At 37.9% G+C, this 19,426-nt stretch overlaps 1 protein-coding gene across 2 annotated transcripts in view; it reads left to right on the forward strand.

Moving 5' to 3' along the window:
• Positions 1-19,426, forward strand: part of slc9a7 (solute carrier family 9 member 7) — a 61,440-nt gene that overhangs the window by 6,166 nt on the left and 35,848 nt on the right. For both annotated transcript variants that reach the window (XM_014022415.1, XM_014022416.1), the window contains exons 2-6: positions 2,822-3,024; positions 4,721-4,798; positions 9,832-9,908; positions 13,669-13,781; positions 13,861-13,966. In XM_014022415.1, coding sequence (XP_013877869.1) covers positions 2,822-3,024; positions 4,721-4,798; positions 9,832-9,908; positions 13,669-13,781; positions 13,861-13,966 — 577 coding nt within the window. The remainder of the gene's footprint in view (positions 1-2,821; positions 3,025-4,720; positions 4,799-9,831; positions 9,909-13,668; positions 13,782-13,860; positions 13,967-19,426) is intronic.

Here is a 19,426-nt window from a genome sequence, read left to right on the forward strand (position 1 = left end):
CACGTGCACGAGCAGCTGGACAGAACAGGTGGAAATTTACGCAGCTCATTTACACACTTTTCCTGAAGGTAGAAGAGTTTGTTGAATCTGACGTGACATGTTCGTACGAACCCTTTGTACGAACAAAAGTAAGAGAAATTTAGAATAAGAATATGAACATGTTCTTGCATGAGGCCCATTGTCAGCCAATGGTTGATGACATCATCAACTAAGGTTGCTCTGATTTCATTTGATGGTTGTTGTCTTCTTTATCCATGAACTCCTCTACCAGCTCTACACCTACCTCTCCCCTCTCATTCTCACCTTCCCTCTTCTTCTCTCTGCACGTCTTCCATTGTTGTTGTGAGATCGTTTTATAGTGCTTCTGATTGGAGTGTTAACCATCAAGCCTTTAGGTGTTGGCCAGGTACAACATACTTTGTCCAGTTAGCTCATGTGTTGTCATTTTGAATGGCAGTGTTTTGAAATTGCAAACATGTGACTTTGTGTCAGATTTTTGTGTCTTGTGCATGAGAACTGTGTTCAGTTCATTTAAAAAGGGCCATATTGAATAGCGAAATGTGTGTAAAGCAGAAAATATTTTGAATTTTGGAGACTTGAGAGGTTTTGCTCTTTGTGTGTCAGTTAAAATAATTGTGCTATGGATGTTATTTAAGTGTGTTAGCAATTGGAAAAACTGTAATCCGATCAATAGCTGGCTTTAGTAATAGATATAGCCTACATGGATGTAGCAACCACTGGTTGCACTATAAAGCCTTAATTTTGACTCTCACACCACGCAATAGTTTTTTTTGAGTGTGGTTACTGTGGTGACCCTAATCAGTTATTGGCAACATCTTTACATTTTCTTCTTCTTCTGCTTCTGTTGGCGTTTTCTTATACAGTTTAAACATCTAAACACGTCTGCTTAGCTTTTTACAAAAGAAAATTCTCAGGTCAGTTTTGGACTTTACTGAAGAAAGTTCAGACAGCAGCTCTGAAAACATGTAACAAAACATGTAAAAAAAATCAGAAAAGTGGATGGCTATTTTTATTTGAGGAATACATTACTATTTTTAATCACACCTCGTAAAAAAATCATATTTACTAAGAAATAGGGGTGTAAGAAAATATTGATACACTGAAATATCGCGATATTTCATTTCCCGATACTGTATCGATATTCTAAAGCCCTGTATCGATTTTTAATTAAGGTTTAAAATGTCAACCTTCCTGCCAACCGTTCATTTTTATGTTGTAGTTCAGCCTCTGACCACTAGTTGGCAGCAGTGAGCCAGCCATTTGGCTCCTCTACCTCTTGAGCGCCAGAGAGTAAGGGTAGCATTAGCATTGTAAATAAACATTAGCTTTTCTTTTTTTTTTCAGTAAGAGGTTTTTATTTAATAGAATTTTTGGACAAAAAATCGCAATATATCACAATATGTTGCCTTGCTTACAGTATCGCAATATATCGGGATATATCGTATCGTGACCCCTCTGTTATGATATGTATYGTATCGCCAAATTCTTGCCAATACACAGCCCTACTAAGAAATCTAATGTGACACCAAGTATTTTATATTTAGTTTAAATATATTGGATATAGTTTACAGTAAAACCTAAACATTTCATTCTGCAGCGTGCCACTGTTTGTCAGGCGAAACTGTTTGAAACCATTGAAACGATGACAAATCAGGGCAACCTGAAGGATTTAGTGATCTGTGTTGGATCTTCAGTCAGTTCTTCACGTCACTGATTAACAGATCTCACAGTGATGAGGAGGAGGAAGAACAGACTTTGATTTGTTTTTGATGCCGATAAAACAAACTTTTCCAGCTAAGTTGCGTTTGAAGCTCATAAACCATGTAGGGAATTCTACCACGGCAGGTCAAAAAAATAATAACAATAAACTGCAACAATGTTAGCTTTTCATGGTTGCAACATAACTTGTATGCTTAATAAGACAAGTTAAACATTATTTCTGTAAATTTAAGTAAGAAATGCTTTTAGAAATGTTAAAACTAAAGATCAGAAGGATTATTTTGTAGGATTATTTCTGGTTTGCCATTAACCAGGCATCGTACTGAAGCTACAATATTCTCAATGGTACTTTTTTGTCGTTCAGACATGTTGGAAAGAACCCAAAGTTTCTGCAGTGCTTTTAGAAAGCGAAACAGCAGGTGGTTAAACTCTGCTTCTGCATGTGGTCAGGTGAGAACCAGTGTGTGATGTTCTGGTTAACCTGGAGACGATCAGAGTGCAGCTCAGGCAGTGTTCCTCTGCTCTGATTCTTACAGATTCAATTTAGTTTATTTATATAGCGCCAAGTCGCAACATACGTTGTCTCAGGGCACTGTACATAAAAAGAACAATCTAAAGAAGAAACCAGCAGATTGTGTTGAATCACTTCATCACAGTCTCCCATCCTGAGCAAACGGTGGAGAGGAAAAACTCCCTGCTAATCAGGAAGAAACCTCCAGCAGAACCAGGCTCAGGACAGGCGGCCATCTGCCTCGACCCGCTGGTTGGAGGACAGGAAAGAGACAAAAACACAGAATAATTGGTCCAGGTGCACCTTATTCTGGAATAGATAACTGCTGTCAGATCACAGGATTTATCTTTCTTAGCTGCCCACCTCATCTCTTTATCCCTGAACCCTCTCCACATTTTCCTCGTCAGCTTTTCATTTAGCTTTCTTTAGCTTTCCCATGTGATTCAGTCCAGTTGTAAATAAGAAGCACTGTGAGAGATTAATGTTGGCATGGCGCTCTAACTCTTGTGAACAAACATGGCAGGATATATGACCAGGAATGAATCAGAATTGTTTGATTTGATTTGTCAGGTCTATTGGTGGGTGTGATTCTGCGTTATGGCATTCCTGCCACCAGCTACCACAACAAGACCCCCCTGAGCTGCTCCCTGAAGGAGGGGCCCTCCAGCACCCTGCTGCTTAACGTCAGCGGCAAGTTCTTTGAGTACACCCTGAAAGGAGAGATCAACTCCRGGGAGATCCACAATGTGGAGCAGAATGATATGCTGCGCAAGGTGGTTTTTTATTTTTATTTTACAAATGTTTTCTTGTAGAAATGCATTAAAATCTCCTCAGTTCCTTCAAAAATACTTGAAATCTGCTTCATCTTACRTGCTCTAATTTTATTTTCTTATTCTATTTAGCTACCCTTATGCTGCTTCTAACTTCTAACCAGCATTCTGCTGCTTTTAGCTTTTACACCATTCTGCTTCTTTTAGCATTTAGCTACAATTTGACTCTTCCATCAACTAGATAACATTCTGCTACATTTAGCTTTTAGCTAGCCTTTTGCTACTTTTAACTTTTAGCTACAATATGCCACTCTTATCTAGCTTCATTCTGCAACATTTAGCTTTTATTTTTCCTTTTTTCTAGAGATTTTAGCTAGCCTTTTGCCACTTCTAGTGACTGTTCTGCTACTTTTAGCTATCATTCTTCCACCAGTAGCTTTAGCTTTTGTTGCATCAAGCAACATGTTTTAGCGACTGTTCATCTGCCAGTAGCTTTAAACTTGTTTTGCTAAATTTAGCTCTTAACTAGGCTTTTGTTACTTAACATGCTAAGCTAAACTTTTGCCACTTTTATCTTTTAGCTACTGTTTTGCTTTATTTAGCTTTTAGCTAGCTAAATGTAGCAACTTTTAGTGACTATACTTTAAGCTTTTAGCTATCCTAAAATTAGTATTTAAAGTGCCTGTGACATGCATATCCATGAAATACAAAAGGTCAAAGAAAATATATTTATATTTAAGAAACTTGGCATAATACACATGATTTTACTCATTTTGTCACATAATTGGCATATTTTCTTTTGAACTTTGCTCAGCTAAAGTGAAACAGGAAGTGACATCGAAGGGGGACTCTGAGAAAGAAATCTCCCTGGTTTTTGTTTTATTGAAACATTATTATTTGAACTATGACTCTCATCTCTCTATGATAGCAATTAAAATATTCTAAAGAAACACCAGATTTTTCCCTACAGTCTGTGTTGTTTGCCATTTTAGCAATGCTCTGTTTACATTCAGACATTCCCCTTTGACATCACTTCCTGTTTCTTCACATGCAAATATCTCAACAACCGTTCATCTCAGAGCTGTGAAATTTTTTATTACAATGTGCTATCATTGTTACCTTTCCAAAAAATACATTCATATTTATTATAAAAAAAGATGTCACAGGCACTTTAAGTACCATTCTGCCACCCTTAGCTTTTAACTAGCCTTTTGCTACTTCATGCATTACGTATAGTCTTTAGCTTTTTAACTAGCCTTTTGTTACCTTAAGCTTTAAACTAACCTTTTGTTACATTTTGCCTCCATCTAGTGTTTTGCTACATTTAGCTTAGAATTATCCTTTTGTTTGTCTTTAAGCTGTTTGCTACTTTTAGCTTTTAGCTTGTGTCCTGCTTCTATTAGCAACTGTTTATCTACATGTTGCTGTTGCTCTGCTACCAGAAGCCTTTAACTAGAGTTTGCTACGTTTAATGTTTAACTAGCTTAATTTTGTTTTTTCAGCATTTAGCTAATCTTTTGCTTCTTTTAGCTAGTGTTTTGTCATACTTAGCGTGAAGTTAGCATTTTATTCCTTTTTAGGTTTTAAAAAATGTTCTGCTACTTTGAGCTTGAATATTTCAGTTTCATCATCTTCAGCAGTCAACATTCACTCTGCTTTTTTCAAAAAATGCAATTTCTTTTGTTAATTCTGTTTGCAGGTGACCTTTGACCCTGAGGTTTTCTTCAACATATTACTCCCTCCCATCATTTTTCATGCTGGCTACAGTTTAAAGAAGGTGAGACGTTGCATATGAAATGTAATACTTGTGACTGTTACAGTACAAAGAAACATGAGCTGAAGCTGTTGTTGGGTCTGACAGACGTACTGGATCTGCTGACTCAAACAGGCTGTTTGATTGGACAGATGGTTCCCTCAGACAAACCTTTTTTTTAAAGAGGGAAGTCCAGAGCAGATGTCTTTCGTTTCCTTTTTGGCATTTTTGCTGGCACAGACAAACGACCGGCATCAGAGCAATTTCTGCTTTTGGTTGTTGGATCATGTTTCCACTGTATTCTAACAGATCAGGATGTTTTGCAGTGTTGAGCAAAGCTGGCATTTCGATTGATTCTGGAAAACGTTTGTTGCATTAATGCTTGACTAAAATCAAGCAGCAACAATAAGCCTGCATAAACAATTATAACCTTAAAGTACATCCCAAAGATTCTCAGTGGACTCTGTGGAGCCAATCCACATGTGGAAATGATGTCTCATGCTCCCTGAACCACTCTTTCACAATAAGAGCCCCATGAATCCTGGCATTGTTATCTTGGAATATGGCCATGCCTTCAGGGAAGAAACAATCCATTGATGGAMTAACCTGGGGCCTCATGTATCAACGGTGCGTACGCACAAAAACCTTGCGTACGTCATTATCCACGTAAAACTCTGGATGTATCAAAAAACTCAACTGAACGTGGAAATGTGCGCAGCCCCAYGCCAACTCCAGGGCTGGCGTCGCACTTTTCTATGGTTTTGGTTCTATTGGTGACACAGAGGTGATTCTGAGAAACTGTTCATGATGTGAAAATGATTATTGTTCACACCACGATTAGCAATTATTACATCCACACGGACGCAGTTAGATAAAAGACGTGCAAAGTTGTGCCAAAAATACATTTAACAGGAACAGATTCAGCCTTACTGGAGGATATAATAAATAGTGTAACACGCAGAGCTTTTATTTATAAACAGACAGAATTTTCTGATGACGAGTGGCTCATCAACTGTTTTGAAGAAAAATCATTTTTCAGTTTGGCACTGCTGCGCTCTGGGAGCGCGACGCAGCGAGTAGCTACAGCAGCAGCGATTGAACTGGATTGAACCAGGGGTGTAGCRACATCYTGGGCCCTTTTTAAAGGGGTACCTGTGAGTGACATTTGTGCCGCGGCCAGCTGGGCCTCACCAAACACATTTGCACAATTTTACAGCCTGGATGTAACAGCRCCTTCGGTGGCTCATTCTGTACTTTCTGCCGGGTCCAAAGCTCTGCATTAGTACAGTCCTTACTCAGGCACACTACTTAACTCAGGTCTGATACTGCTCTGCGGGGCGCTTTGACAAGTCCCATATGCAACTGTGTGTTGTACTGAGTGAAATGACTGAAAAGGAACGTAAGGTTATGATGAATAAAACCACGGTTCCTTGAAGGAATGGAACGAAGTACAACACCTTGTTGGCCCCGCATCACAAAAGGCTCGGTGAAGGGCGGTATCTAACTGAGTAATGATGCTGGTGACTCCGAACTTATAGGGTGAAGGCGGAGCCTGTCACCAGACGTTCAACGTCACCGGTCTAAAGACGTGATTAGAGGTGGCTTCAGCCAGGTGCGCGTGTCCCATATACAACTGTGTTGTACTTCGTTCCATTCCTTCACGGAACAGTGGTAATAATCATAACCTTACATTCCTCTGTGTTTACAGTAATTATGGTAATAAACTCGTGCGCAAAGTTAATATTTTCAGACTCAGAATGGATGGATAAACCAGTTGCGCAACACAGCAGCGTGCACACACACACACACACACACACACACACTGACACACAATCGCTTGTTCTTTGCGTGATAAACATATTTTATTCCTATTTTTACTTAGGATTTTTTTCTCACTCACTTTATATTAAATTCATTATTTTTATGACTCTAGAAATCATTTCTGATCGCGCAGGGATCACTCAAACGTGTCCTTCACACATGCAGGAAGTAATTTGCATCTGTTTAATATGTTAATGAAGGCGTGTCAGGGGAGGTGTCTCACGTGCTCAGTTCCACGTTAATTGTGATGTACAAAAGTAATGTTTGTGGATTCAGGCGTACGCACAGTTTGATACATCTGGATTTTTTTGTACGTACGCCATTTTCTGGATTTGACCGTWCGTCAGGTTTCAGTAAAAAATCCACGCAAGTCTTTGTACATGAGGCCCCTGGTCATTCAGTATATTCAGGTAGTCAGCGGACCTCATTATTTGAGCACAGACTGTTGCTGAACATGGACCTGACCACCTGCAGCAACCCCACATCAAAGACCTTTTTATTGGCCACGCAGTGTAGAATCAAACAAAGGAAAATGAAGTAAAATGCGTAACAATGTGATTTAAAGGCATCAGGAGCATCTAATGCTTAACTTTTAGAGTCAACCCAATTCGTTCAAACATAATAAGTCTTAGCAAAAGTAAGTGAGTGAATGAATGAATGAATGAATGAATGAATGAATGAATGAATGAATGAATGACTATAATTCAGTTAATTTTGCAGATACTGAGCTCAAAGTTGATGTGTTAGTCATCCTCAACACATATTTTGAGCACTAAAATATAACGTGGTTCCTAGACTTCACTCCTAAGACACTACAATTGACTTGGGAGTTATTGTCACACATTTTCTACATAAAGTTTGAACATTCTTGAGGTTTACTGTTAAATTTGCTCAAAGTATTCGATGGGGATGACTTTCAGCTACTCCTTATGGACTGAATTGTATAGCCATTCTTGTGTGTTGTGCTAAGGTTGTTTAGCTTTGGTGGCCATCTTGAATTGGTAAACTTCAAAAGGTAATCAGATGTAGACGTTTATCCAGTAATTACTTTCTCTGAATTTCTTTAAAATCCAGTGGTTTATTTAGATATTTTGCTGACACAGACATACATAGAAACAAGCAATAAACCATTTTGTGGTTACAAATTCGCAAAGCGGCAGGGCAATTCAGCTAACCTGGCCCGGGGGCCACAGTTACTGCAGGCCAACAGCTGAGGGGCCGAACATCCAGCTATTAGTTATTATGTAAATAAACCAAGTATTACAAAGATCTGTTACATTTGAAATAGTTTATTTTGCTGCATTTATTCATGAATACAACATAMAGAACCCTATGTAATAAAAGTAGTGATAATTAAGTAAAAAACAAAAATAACACATTCTGCCTCATATTTAACACAAATATTATTTTGACATCTCTGACTTGCCAAATGTTTAAACCAATTTTATTTTCACTTTCATAGTTTTATCGACTGCTTGTAGTTTTAACTGTCTTGGATGTTCATAGAAATGTTTTTTTACCAGCTTGTAGCCAAGTTTCTGATGTTTCTGTAGACACCAAACATGTCTATGTTTAACTAAATGAACTNTTTCTGTAGACACCAAACATGTCTATGTTTAACTAAATGAACTTATAATAATTAAAGTAGAAAACCGGGGGCTTGGGCTTCAGAGATAAATGAACAAATTGGCAGGCCGAACTTTGGTCACTCGTGGGCCGCCAGTTGAATAGCCCTGTCCTACAGGCTCTGAGACATAAAATAAATTTGAAGCTGTTAAAAAAATCCACAAGATTAAAAAAAAAATCAATGAAATTGTCTTGTATCTCCGTATACCTGCAAAAACAAAGAAARTCCATGTAATTKATGGACAATCCATACAACTTGACATGTATATAAATCTGCTTTTTGAGCTTGTTTTGGTTGCATTTTTGCTGCCTTGGTTGAGAGTATATATTGTTGTTTAGATACCAACTACATGTGCAGAAGTCCCAACTGAGTGCTGGATCATTCAGTAAAGCAGGAAGTGGTAGGAGCTAAAATAATCAAATATCCTGTACATCTTGTGGCTTGTTCAGTTTATAAGTAAGAGCAGATAAGAAGAACAAAATCCAAAATGAACTGAAATACTAAACAGCAATGAAAGTGATAATTCAAAATAGTTGTTACAGAATTATTTTTTATCCAGTGTTTGTCACAATTTTCAAAAACCATCAGATAAATGGAAAAAATCTGGTTGCAAACAAATTCAATAGCAGTGCAGGTTTGTTTATATTGAATAACCTCTGACCCCTACCCACAAGGCCGTGCACGTACTAAACTACAGTAACTGTTGCCCACCACCATGAAAGGCAGGTGATAAAAGTAAAATGTGTTTATTTTATTACAAATTACGATTTTTAACAACTAACCTCTGTTTTCAGGTAGCAGTGTCACTTTAGTTTCTGTAACAGTTTCCAGAAACATTTGACTTAATTGGCAAATGTTGCTAAGCTAAAAATAGTTGGCGTGCATAGCTTTACTAAAATTCTCATTTAAAGTAGGCCCAGTGATGGACCTGTTACCTGTCTAAAGAGTACCCCACCTTTATACACACCTGGACATAGACACCAGGTACCTGGAGAGGAGAAGGAGGCGAAGAAAATGATGACAAAAAAAGTAGCTATTAATTTAGCATTAGCTGCAGCAGTAGTTTAGTTTAGTCTTGAGATCAACTTTGCTGAGTCAAATAAAACTCCTGAGGAAACAGGAAGAAGAATGTCACATCAGCACTAAAGGATTAGACTTTTCTTAGATTTACTGTATGTATTAAAAAAAACACCAACATACCAAACATACAAGACTGTAAAAGACATTTATCTTTGTCTTGTAGCTGAGCACTAACAGAGCAGAGCTGTCATCTCTAACCTACAAATTATCTTTTTTTTTCTTATCTGTGTGACAGTTACTGGGGTAAAGGCACATTTCCTGTAAAAATCTGAATCGACAGTTTTATTGCAGAGTCTGAGGCACCTCAGTGGTCTGGAGTCAAATTTTTTTCTTGTTTGTTTTAAAACTAGTCAAACAGCTGGATGTGAGGTTGTTGGACTCCCTCAGTTGTGGCGGTTTCCCAGACCGTTGTTTAAAGATTCTTCCCAACATGAGGAAGTTGTGTTTTCCAAAAACTGTCATTTTATGTTGAACTTTCACAGATAATGTTAATGTCCTTCTAATATTTTATCTCTCACCCCATTTGTAGAGACACTTCTTTAGGAACTTGGGCTCTATAATAACCTATGCCTTTCTTGGCACGGCCATCTCCTGCTTTGTTATTGGGTAAGTTTCTCCTTTTTTTTGTACAAATCCTGAAAAAGTTGGACCGTTGTGTACAATGCAAATAAAAGCAGAAGGCAATGATTTGCAAACCTCATGAACCTTTAATTCACAATGGAACGTGGAAAACACAAACTATTTTAATTATGTAAATGCACTTTTATTGGGGAGAAATAAGGTAATTTAAGGTAAAAACAGATTGAAAAAGTTGGCACAGGGCCATGTTCACTACAGTGGAGGGCAATGACCCACTCTTGTCTGATGTAGGATTTTAGCAGTTCACCAGTTCTCCATCTCTTTTTTTTTTTGGTCTGAGTTTCATTTCATGATGTGAGAGGTGTTTTCTGTTTGTGAGAGGTCTGGATTACAGGCAAGGCCTGTTCATTACTCATACTCCTCTACAGCAGTGATGTTATTAGTGTCTTAGCCATGCTGTAGACACTAATGCACCCCTATACCATCAGAGAGGCAGGCATCAGTGAGGCAGGCGTTGTGTGCTGAAAGCATACCAAATGGTCCCCCATCGTTTTTTGTGTGGAAGCTGTGGCAGCTCTGGTTTCCAAGAATATTTCAGCTTAGACCACAGAACAGTTTATTTTATTGATTTATTTATTTAAAAGGACAATATTCAGTATTCCATGCGCCGGAATTAGCACAACAGCAAAATTTAATTCATTGTCCCTAGCAGATAAAAAAATAAACTGTTATTTAAGCAAGTGCACAAAAAAAGAAAAAAAAAACAAGTGCACAAAACCAATACAAAAATTGATTAAAACAACCCAACAAAACACACAAGCATCACACACTGCAAGTTACAGTCAAAATAGATCTGTTTTATAAATGAATACATGACTGATTTAAGCCAAACATTAAGCTTCTTTTTAAAACAGAACTAACACAGTCTCTGATATCTTTTTGACTTTCTCTTATTTCATTTCTTAAATCTGTTCCTCTAATTAACGTCACCTTTCGCCCAAACTCCACCCTCCATCTTGCTACAACACTGTCACCTCTAGTCTGACATCTAGTGTTTTGTTCTGGATTTGTACTTTTGAAMTGAAGAGTTTAAAGGTGAAGCACGTCCATTTAAAACCCTAAAACCTTATCCCACGGCGCTCTCTTAGATCATCTGGTCAGCTAATTCTGAAGGTCCCTAACTCTCGTCTCAAACTGAGAGGTGATAGATCCCTTACTCAGGTCCAAAACTGTGTAATGATCTACCACTACATGTCAGGCAGTCTCCATCCCTCGATGTCTTCAAGTCTYGTTTAAAACACACTACTGCTCCCTTACCTTTGAGTCTGAGTGAGATGGTGCAAAACCTCACCGCACCGTGTACCATCACTCTGTTCTACGTGTTACTGTAAATATAAATGCTCCATATTTTGACTGTAATTTAAACTATGTCCTGTTGTGTCTGTCTACTGTACAGCACTTTGGTTGGCCTTGTGCTGTTTAAAGTGCTTTATAAATAGAAGTGGTATGGTAAAAACAAAACTTAAATCACTGAACCTTATAAACTACTGGGGCAGTGTGTCCCATCAGTGTATGCGTGTGATTTAAAGCAGTGGTTCCCAAACTGTTTATCTTATGACCCAAAAAATATCCATGGCAAAAACTTGTGACCCCAAATATTACTGGTCTGAGTACATGARCTTTGTTAATAACCCTAAAAACACAGGCTTTTTGACAACCTAAACAGCTTGTACACAAATACAAAATACTTATTTATACTTTTTTGTGTGTTTTTGTAATAGTTATAGGGAAAATATTACATTAGCAATGATTTTATTACCCTTTAAATTRATTTCTGGAGATTATCCAAGGTGCTTCATGACCCATAATTGGGTCCCAAGCCCAACTTTGGGAACCAAAGTGCAGTGGTTCCCAAACTTTTCAGCTTTTGACCCACAAAATAACAGTAGCAGAGACCTGTGCCCCCARCTATTTTTGGATGATAAACATTTGTATCAGGTCAACAAAACATGGGCATAGTAACAATATTTTTATACTACATTCATCCATTTTAAACACACTAACCTCACTCATTTGTAACAGCTAAGACAAAAATGTAATTAATTCAGAAAATCTTTTCAGGACCCCGCCTTGATGTTTTTGGGACCCCACTTTGGGTCCCGACCCCAACTTTGGGAAACACTGATTTAAAGCACTGATTAGATTCTATAGATTGATTTATCTAGATTAGCTTTGTAGAGACATAATAGAGTGCTGTGTGAATGGGTAAATGAGGGCACAGATTGTGGTGTAAAGTGCTTTGAGTGTCCTGGTTGGATAGAAAGGTGATATTTAAGTACTTGGGGTGCAACAATACATGTACCCGTATCGAACCGTGTTGAACAATACAGATTTAAAAAATTTATTTTATCAGCTTATCTTCTGAAGATGCTCTGTGTTGAAGGATCAGTGGATCTGTGTTCGACTACTCCACCTAGGCTGCATTGTCGAGTGCAGATCCACTGAGAAACTTGCTGTTTCAGCAATATTTAATAAAAAAACTGTACTTTTGAGGTTAAATGTTCAGAATTAATTTAAATAAATTACAAGTGAAAGAGCACAGACATTTCTCTTCTTTTGTATTAAAAAAATATTGAACCTTGAGACTAAAGTATTGAACTGAACAAAATTGTGAATTTTTTGTATCGTTGCACCTAATAAGTCCATTTACCATTTATTGATATTACAGTAGTGAACATGAAAAGGCTGTCTGTCTAAAACACCTTACCTAATTTAATAAGAAGAGTCTTTATATCAACTGTAGTTTATCTGTGATCTAAGATGCATATTGAGTTGTGTTGACTTATGTTGTCACATTACACATTTAGGTTTGGTTTGATATCTATGTTGAAGTTTACGACTGTAAATCTGACACAATGTGATTGAGAGATCTAAAGCAGGAGAACAGAAAGAGGAACTAAACGTGTGTACAAACTAATTAATCCAACTGAACATGCACTGAATATCACATCGACTGATTAATAAGATACAGTTTAGAGGTTTAGGCTTTAGCTTCCTCTAAATTTATTTCTATTTAACTTTTTATTGTTAACGGAACTAAAGAAATAATGTAGTGGTTTAGATGTTAGGGGAGCTGTTGAATATGCATGGGAATTCTGTCAGAAAATAAGAGTTCAGAATTCAAGACAGCAGCTCCTCAGCAATGTTTAAAACTCTTACTTTTAATAGTTTTTCTGTATTATTTATTCTACATTTAGTCAGTCGTACACGTAGTACTTTTCAGTGTTTATAAGAGGACGTGTTAAACACTGTTTTTATGCAGGAAATACCAGGTAGAGCTCAGTTCTTGCTTGTTAGCGGTACTCGGTCATAGCAATGAGACGTGTTTAGTCAAAGTTAATTTTATTTTATTAGTAGTCTTCACCTAAAATTAGGATTTGAGTCAAACCAAACACTAAAGGTACTTCAACTGATCATCAAGTCTCTCTCCGTTCACATAAACACTTATTTTTGGGCTGTCTGCTTGATGGTGTGATTTTAAAAAAGCAACAACAACATGGTGGGATACCAGAACCATAGCAGCAGATAAAACATCAGCTGCTTCCTGTCCTGATTTAGCAGGTGTATAAAGTTCTTCACTTTGCTTCAGTCTATTTTAAATAAGCTCAGACCCAAAACAGACCACATTATTTCTAAGTGGTGTTCACAGGTATCCAATATTGACATTTGCTGTTGTCCTCTTGAAGCCTTTCATGACACATTTCTAACTGCTCTGGTCCACCCCCAGGAATCTGATGTACGGTGTGGTGAAGCTGATGCAGGTGGTGGGACAGCTGACTGACAGGTTTTACTACACAGACTGCCTTTTCTTTGGTGCCATCATCTCAGCCACAGACCCAGGTACAACRCAAATATACGTAATTGATTATATTTATTTAGATCTCGTCTGAATTATTATTATATTTTCCTTTGTGCGTAGTGACTGTGTTGGCCATCTTCAACGATCTCCATGCTGACGGGGATCTCTACGCTCTGCTGTTTGGAGAGAGTGTCATGAATGACGCGGTGGCCATCGTGCTTTCATCGTAAGTTTATCTGCCAAATACCCGTTGGAAAAGAAAAAGAATGTCATGTTGGCGGGGCTTGTTGAGGAGGAAACACTTTAATTCTGACTAGATTGATGAGGTAACAGCTAGTGTGAGCAGGACTAAGAACCAAGCTGTCTCCAAACAATTCCAATCCTATCATTTTTAATGTAATTCCAGAGTTGTAAAGTAACTAAGTTCAAATACTTTGTTATTGTACTTAAGTATAATTTTTGGGTATCTGTACTTAAGTAATTATTTTTCAGCCTACTTTTTACTTCTACTTCTTACATTTTTAAAAAGGCAAGAAGGACAATGTTGTTTTTGACTGCCATTTTAATTTCAGTCTTAGTCTTTTGAACAAAAATACTTCTTAGTTTTAGTCAGTTTTAGTCATTTCTATATTTAATGGTTTTAGTCGACAAAAGCTTAATTTTTTTTTTTAGTTTTATTCTTAAAAAAGACAACATATTACAGTAGTCTTTACAAATAAATTTGAGTAATTTGTGTTAACATTTGTGAATTTGTGTTACTCTAAAATTAAAATGCCCAAAACAAAAACATTCTCACTTTGTGACTTTATTTCTCAGAATTTGCTAAAAGTGCAATGGACATACAAAAAACACATGCCCAATTTTATAAGCAATAAAAGGGAACACACATGTTCAACTCAAACTTGTCAGCCAGGATGATGAAGATGCATCTTATTTATAAAAATGGACATCATGCAGTCCTAAACTTTGTAGACTATTAAACTTGTGCAAACGAGTGTTTACATGCACCAGGCTTTTATTCAGAACAGAAACACTAACATGCGCAGTTGCTAACTCCCCCCGGCCATAAAAAAAAAAAAATAAAAAAAAATAAAACCCAAGAGTTTTACTTTTGTCTTGAAAGTAAACAAACAGCTTCTGAGTGCTCAGACTGGACCTGCAACAGCTTTTAATAATGGTGGAGATGTTACTCCCTGGTTTAGATACAGGTGATGGACAGACTTTTTTTTCTCGAAGAGGCACAGGCTGTTTGTCTTCCTTCTTTACTGAATGAAAGGAGGAAATGTTCTGTGCTGCCGTGTGTGCGCATGTGTAACAGCGCTGCTGTCCCTCCCTCCGCTGTACATTCTAAATGATTGACAGACCACCAACTAACATTTTCGTCCAGTCTTRTCAACTTGTCAATTCGTCACGTCTTAGTCATCAAAGAGCTATGTTAATTTCATTACTGTCTCGTTATCGTCATGAAAAGAAGGGGCGTCAATGAAAATATTTCGTCATCGTTAACGAAAACAACACTGAAGAAGTACAAAGTTGTTACTTTTATTTCTGTTATGGCAATATTTATTTRACAAAGACAGAAATACGTGGTCCAAGAATGAAGGTACTCCATCAGATGATCAGCTGAGTTTTATTGCAACAACAGGAAACACAGAGAACAACCTGCCCTGTCTCTGTGCCTCTGCCTCTATCTGTCTCTCCACTCTGTCCACTGTCGAGAGGCCTCATATATACTGTATATTAACAAACACCATTATGTCATCTTAGCAAGATTTGATACAAGGTCAAGGGAAAACAAAGATACACACAGTAGTATCTAAGAATGACTGTTGTTAGCAAATCTTGTTCTGACTTTAATCATTCTATCTGCAGATGAACAGCATGTCATGAAAACCTAGGTCATTAAAGGATGTTACGAATTACTGGCTTAAACATAAAAGTATTAGTTCCATTACATCTCCCCCATCTGATCATTAAATCACCAATTAAATGATCAATAAAACAAAAAAAAACTCTTTAATGTATTTTTAAAAAAACATGTCAACACAAACCTAAGTATATGTACGTTTCTGAAATCCCAACCCTAGTAATTCAATTTTTTATTCCTCCCACAGTCATTTCTAACCCCCCAAAACTTAATTATCACACAGAAGTCTTTGGATCATCTTGAACACAAACAGGATTGTCAGTTTTGTTATATGGAAGGGTCAGAGGTGGTGGTGGGGCTCTGTGAATCTTTGTAGATCTTGGTTTAGCGCGAGGGGCTGGAAGAGGAGGGTTAGCTGGATTTGGGCATTGTGTTTGTTTGATATTAATCTCGCCAGGTTCTTTCATGTTATTAGTAAAATCCAGGAGGGGGCATTCCACTTGCTGTCCTGTTGGGGTCTCAGAGTCCAAGAGATCCTCTGTTTGTGATGCTGATTCTGCAGCTAGAAGTAACTCCTCTCTCTCTGGTTCTGGTTCTGAAGCAGTCTCCTTATCAGTAACTGGCACGCTGTGTTCCACTGATATCTCAGTTTTCTCCAGCTGTCCTTCAGACATCAGCTGTTGTGGTTTTTCCTGTTTGTTTCCAGCCGAAACTTTGTTCAGGAAATACGTACTTCATGTTTGAAGCCAGAAGTTGTGCTCCAGTTTGATTCAGAGTCATTCCATCAGACCTGAAGAGATGTTTTCTCTCCCAGAAGAGGTCAAAGTTGTCCAAAAAACTCATTGAGTGGTCAACACAGAGCTTTTCCAAAAAGCTTGTTAACAGGGGGGAGTAAAAGAAGCCATTTTTGTGAAGAAAGACCGTCCATCATTAAACAGAGGTGGAGGCCTCCGTTTTCAGTTGTCCCCCTCCTACAGYGCTGCTATTGCCAGTATCACTCCACCCCCTGTTAACAATARKTGTTAATTAGGTGTCAACGATAGCYATGTGATGTGAGTATCAGTCACATGGAGGCAGGACTCAAAAGCCTGAATTTTGCCTGAAACTCTCAGACTGAAGAAGTCTCTTGGAGGAGAGACGAAACRTTTCATTAGAGAAGAACCCGTCCAGAAGACCTATACAATTTTTTTCTTTTTGATTTTTTTACCTGGATTACTGAGATGCATCAGGACATTTAGAAAACAACATGTACGTAGCCGGAGGGGTGGGTGTTTGGACGAATCGCCCACTTTGCCTAAAAAGGTCAGACAGCATTTGCTATTTTTTCTTGATTTTATTATTTCTGTATTGTAACAGTCCAGTAGGCTACATGTTACGAGCTGCATTCAGAGTCACACTTTAACTGTCCAGAAAATCATCATCAACACACAACAAAACCTGTCCTGCTTGCAGACRCAGACCCACAGAACCCGTCTGCGTCATTAAAAAGYAACAGGAGTGCGGGACARCTCAGAGCAGAGTTTCGGCTTGTTGCACACCCAGACAACGTTTCTCATTGTTAAAGAAACAAACACGATGCGCTCTGTTCTCATGAGGACATGCCGTGTGTGGAAAACAACCCACCTKGTAGCGCACTATTTAATAAAATCATTTTAAAGTGGGGTTCAGTAGAGAAGTTKTGAACGTCCTTGCATGTCAAAATTTCAAACAAAGATCTGGACCTGTCAAACTCAGAAATACTCTTTATGCTTGTAAGAAAATCTTTAAGTGTGAAAACAATTTTTGTCTCATAGCTGGGTTTTAAATTCAGTCAAACATCAGAGCTGATTTATAACTTTTATCTGATCGTGGATGACATAAAAAAGCCCCCGGCATCACTGAGTCAGATTTCAAATTCAAGAACATTCTCAGACAAATGTCAAGATAAAATTATGAAAATCTTAATTTTAAATTAAACACCAGTAATTTTACATTTATTGTCTTTTATAAAAAATGTCTAAAAAAATCCTGAATATTCACGTAGTAAATTAAAGACGAGCAGTTTTCTCTTTGATCATTTGTTTGGCGAAGAGTCAAACAGCTGTCAACTGTCATCAGTTCATAAAAAGCTACATTTGATGATGTGATCACTGCAGCCATGTAAGAGGAAACTTAAACTGGAGAGAGGAGGAAACATTAACACTTGTTGAGTTAGGTAAACAAAGTTCAGTCCCACGTTAATTTGTGCAGAGAGGAAAACCACCTCCAGACTTTTGACTGCATCTCATGTAGCCTGCATTCACTCACCATCTGACTGTGAATGAAAATGTATAATATTCTCTCTAAACTCACAAATATCAGTGTTTAAGTCCATATTYAAACACATGTCCAGTATAATCATTTTTCCCTGATTTATTTTTTGATGCCTGACCCTGTTTCCCACAGCTTATTTAGTCTCCTCTGGATATTTTGACTGAGAATAAGACTCAGGAGGACAGCTTGAAACTGTGCTCTCTCGATGTTTCTGTCATGGATTGTGAAGATTTTCAACCCAACGTGCGGGCAAACACTCATGCAGAGGCTTCTCTTCTTAAAATAAAACTGTAAATTAACGATAAAACAAAACAAAATGTTGTTGAAGCAGCAAAACTACAGAGCAGAACGTGTGAGTGAGCAACAACTGACGCACACAATGTACAAATGAGAACAAACAGACCTCCAGAGGATATAAAACCCAACTAATTAACCCAAAATAGCAACAGCTGTGCAGAGAACCTGAGACCAGGTACAGGTGGGTGTGGTCCAACAGAACTGAACTGGAGGACAGACTAATCAGAAATACTAAAACACAATCAAAAKACAGAGTAAATACAGAAACGCAGATCATGATGGTTTAAGACAGGAAAAATAAAAATGTTGTGTAGTAATGAGTGAATGAGCTGGATTAATTTATATGTTGTGTTAAATATGTATCAACATTTTAATACTAAACAGCAACAAAACTTTTTAGCAGAACACGTTTATCATAATGACCTTTTTAAAGCTGCAGTCTTTTATAAAAATGTATTTTTGGCATATTTGTTAAAACTGTCACTACGTCCTGACAGATGGATATTAGACAGATAATCTCTGAAAAAACAAAAGTCCTCTGGCTCCTCCTGGTTGTTCTACAGCCATCTGTTCAAATCTAGCGCTCCTGTAGAAAAAGGGCAAATCAAAGCCCAGAGGTTTGTCTCACAGGTGTCAATAATGTTTATGAATGAGCTGCTCACACCCACCCTCCCGCAGCCGCGCACACTCTCAGCTCAGATTTACACTACATGCGACTCTGCTCCGCTGCGCTGCGGTGCTCAGTTCACATCTGGTCCAATGTATACAGCCTCCACTCAGCTCCTCTCTGGTGCGACACACAGGAGGGAGCGTGAGCAGGAAGGAGATCGCACAATAAATCCAGTGATAAATGTGGAAGTCAGAGCAATAAATAATTAATTCTGTGAAAGACAAATTCTAAACACAGCTGAAAACATTGATATAAAAGCTTTTGATATTGTTATGACAATATTTAACAAAGACAGAAATACGTGGTCCAAGAATGAAGGTACTCCATGAGATGATCAGCTGAGTTTTATTGCAACAACAGGAAACACAGAGAACAACCTGCCATGTCTCTGTGCCTCTGCCTCTATCTGTCTCTCCACTCTGTCCACTATCGAGAGGCCTCATACATATGGGTGCTGCACGTGGCTTCAGCGACTGTAATGGTGCGTTCACACCGAACATGATTTCAGCATCAGGAGCCTCAGGTTTACATACAAAGTCTGTGGTGGATGCGCTTCAATC

The sequence above is a fragment of the Austrofundulus limnaeus genome, unplaced genomic scaffold, assembly GCF_001266775.1.
Source record: "Austrofundulus limnaeus strain Quisiro unplaced genomic scaffold, Austrofundulus_limnaeus-1.0 Scaffold329, whole genome shotgun sequence".
Lineage (NCBI taxonomy): Eukaryota > Metazoa > Chordata > Actinopteri > Cyprinodontiformes > Rivulidae > Austrofundulus > Austrofundulus limnaeus.